Source organism: Arachis ipaensis, chromosome B09, assembly GCF_000816755.2.
Source record: "Arachis ipaensis cultivar K30076 chromosome B09, Araip1.1, whole genome shotgun sequence".
In the NCBI taxonomy this organism is placed as follows: domain Eukaryota; kingdom Viridiplantae; phylum Streptophyta; class Magnoliopsida; order Fabales; family Fabaceae; genus Arachis; species Arachis ipaensis.
This window is the reverse complement of record NC_029793.2, coordinates 131,340,140-131,342,777: the sequence shown is the minus strand read 5'-3', so window position 1 is coordinate 131,342,777 and position 2,638 is coordinate 131,340,140. Positions and strand designations below refer to the sequence as shown.

Below are 2,638 nucleotides of genomic sequence, written 5' to 3'. Positions count from 1 at the left end.
TGAAACAGAAGGCAAAGCAACAAACACACTCGGAGAAAAGGGAAAGAAAAAGAAAGGAACATAAAAAGAAATTACTGGAAAAAAAAAAAAAGAAAAGAGGGAAAAAATCTCGTGTTGTTTTTGTATTGTATCTTTGTATGTAACGCTTTCAGCTTCAGTTTGTTGTTCCAAAGTCACTCTCTTTGCAACCTCCGAGGAATTTCATCTCTCTCTCTCTCTCTCTCTCTCTCATACGCAAAAAGGAAGCAGCTTGTGTCAGCAGCAACAAGTGCCTTCTGTTTTCTCTTCTCCATTTTTTTTTGTTGCCGGAAAAAATGCTGGTTCGGAGGAGGGTAATGAGTTGGAGGAGGGTGGCGAAGTCCCTCAAAGCTCTCTTAGCGCATGCCTTGCTATTCACCTTCTCTCTTCTCCTTGCTCTCAAGCTTGACCATGTTCTTCACTCTTCATGGTGGTCAGTTTCAATTCTCAATTTTTGCGCTTTTTGGGTCTTTTCTTTTTCTTTTCTAAAGCTGGGTAAATTTAGTTTTTTTTTTTCCCCCATGACCCATTTGAGAAAATTATGGAGCGAATTATGGGGTGCCAACAAGATTTCAGCTTTGTTGTTTTAAGATTTTTTTTTTTTTTGAATTTTCATGTCTAGCTTCATATTCTCAATGTTTGACTTTGTTCTGCGTTTAGACTATTCACGGTTCTGTGCTAATTTGTTCCCCTCTTTTGTTATGCAATGCTTGAATGGAGGATTTTCGTTTTTGTCGTAATTCTGGAAGAATATGGCATTGATTGAGATTCTTATGTTAAAAAAGAAATTTTTTTTTTGGGTACACAGAATTTTGTTGGTTGAATTTATAGATTGAGGCTCCTTTTCTCACACTCCCCCCCGGCCCCTCCTCCTAGATGTTGTTGAGGACTCCTAAGTCCTGTGTCCCAATTAAAGAGAAGGATAATCTACCAGTAGTAGAATACATGATTTTTTAATTGGGGAATGAAACTTGAATACGTTTATTCACCAAAATTGTGAAATGCAATGTATTGTATGGTATAATAATGTGTGCTCAGATTGTAGTCCAGATCCCGTGAATATGGTCTAAAAACATTTATTCTGGTCAAAAGAGTGTTGTTGGTTCAGATAATATAAGGAGTAGTATCAATTACTCTTTCCTTGGCTTAGATTTGATTTTGCTCTCCCTTGTGTTCCTTTCTTAGTCACACAGTTGTAAGGCTTCCAACCTTAAAACTATGCTACATTTATGATGTGTTCATATTAGGAGTCATATTTCATGATGCCCTTTGTAACTAAATCACTTACTTCCGTATCTGGATTCAGTTGCACCGGTTAAGTGATATCATTATGTGAAAAATGAATGTTCTTATGATGTGTGAGCTAATTTAATTAGATTTGGCCAGCTTGCTATTGGAAGAAAGTTTAACTCATAATGAGAAGATTGTGACATTGCATTCTTCAGTTCTTACTTATTATCTCCTCTTGAGCTTTTTTACTATTTGGTTCAAACTAACAGCACTGTCAAGTTTGTCACACTTGGAAATATGCGTTGCCATGTGTATTCATGTTGGTATCTTTATGTTTCTTTCTGGCAGGATTGTATTTTCCCCTCTATGGCTTTTCCATGCCATGATAGCGCGAGGCAGGTTTTCCTTGCCTGCTCCTTCAATGCCTCATGGTCGTCAAGTAAGATATCCTTTTGTCTTTCAAAAATTGGAAATTTTACTTGTTTTGTAGGATGTTGGAAACCTCAGCCTGTACTAGGTCTTTGTAACTTATGTTAATAAAAATTGTGTATGGACAGTGGGCTCCTTCTCATTCAGTGGTAGCAACGCCATTACTTGTTGCATTTGAGATTCTTCTGTGTATACATCTTGGGAGCAGTTATGGTAAGCAACATTTGTAGTGGCACAACCATCAAGGATATTATTGATCACTGTGTTCTTCACATCAAGATAATTGTGGTATTATTTTATCAGAGAATTAATTATGCTTTTAAACGATGCAGTTGTGAATTTGAAGATTGTCTTCTTGCCCCTGATAGCTTTTGAACTAGCTATTTTGGTTGATAACATCAGGTATTTTATCTTATTTCTTTTTGAGTTTACCAATATTTATAGTTCATAACTAGTTTGTTTCTTTATGAGTTGCTACATAATCTATCCATTCAGGTCTTAGCAATCTTTGTTGTATCTATCTTAGGATTTCTTATCCACTTTTGTACATTCTCTTGAAATAATTGCTTTCGCTATCCCCCCAAATAAATGTTAACCCGATTTATGATCATCTATCAAATGGATGCATGGATGACAAAAATGTTGTTTTATAGGATGTGTAGGGCTTTGATGCCTGGAGATGACGAAAATTTGACCGATGAAGCAGTATGGGAAACACTTCCTGTAAGATTCTATTCATTAGTTGATATATTATTAGTGGCAAGCTCTGAACTAGAATAAATTAATGTCCCCTTGTGATACTACTAGATTATGCAATTAATGGCCTATTTTATCATAGGGCCTCATCATGCTCATCTGTAATGTGTATGAATTGTGTGTTCCTTGCATTGGGATGATCTAGAAATATTTTGGCAGAAGCATGATGCTTGCTCTGTATTTCTTTTCTCCTTCCGAGCTCCGA

The 2,638-nt window shown here is 36.3% G+C and overlaps 1 protein-coding gene across 1 annotated transcript in view; it reads left to right on the top strand.

Moving 5' to 3' along the window:
• The window catches only part of LOC107618747, a 5,821-nt gene continuing 3,183 nt past the window's right edge, over positions 1-2,638 (top strand). Inside the window, exons 1-5 of the mRNA XM_016320889.2 lie at positions 1-451; positions 1,597-1,687; positions 1,806-1,890; positions 2,010-2,079; positions 2,331-2,400. Of these exons, the coding sequence (XP_016176375.1) occupies positions 315-451; positions 1,597-1,687; positions 1,806-1,890; positions 2,010-2,079; positions 2,331-2,400 (453 nt within the window). The 5' untranslated portion in view covers positions 1-314. The remainder of the gene's footprint in view (positions 452-1,596; positions 1,688-1,805; positions 1,891-2,009; positions 2,080-2,330; positions 2,401-2,638) is intronic.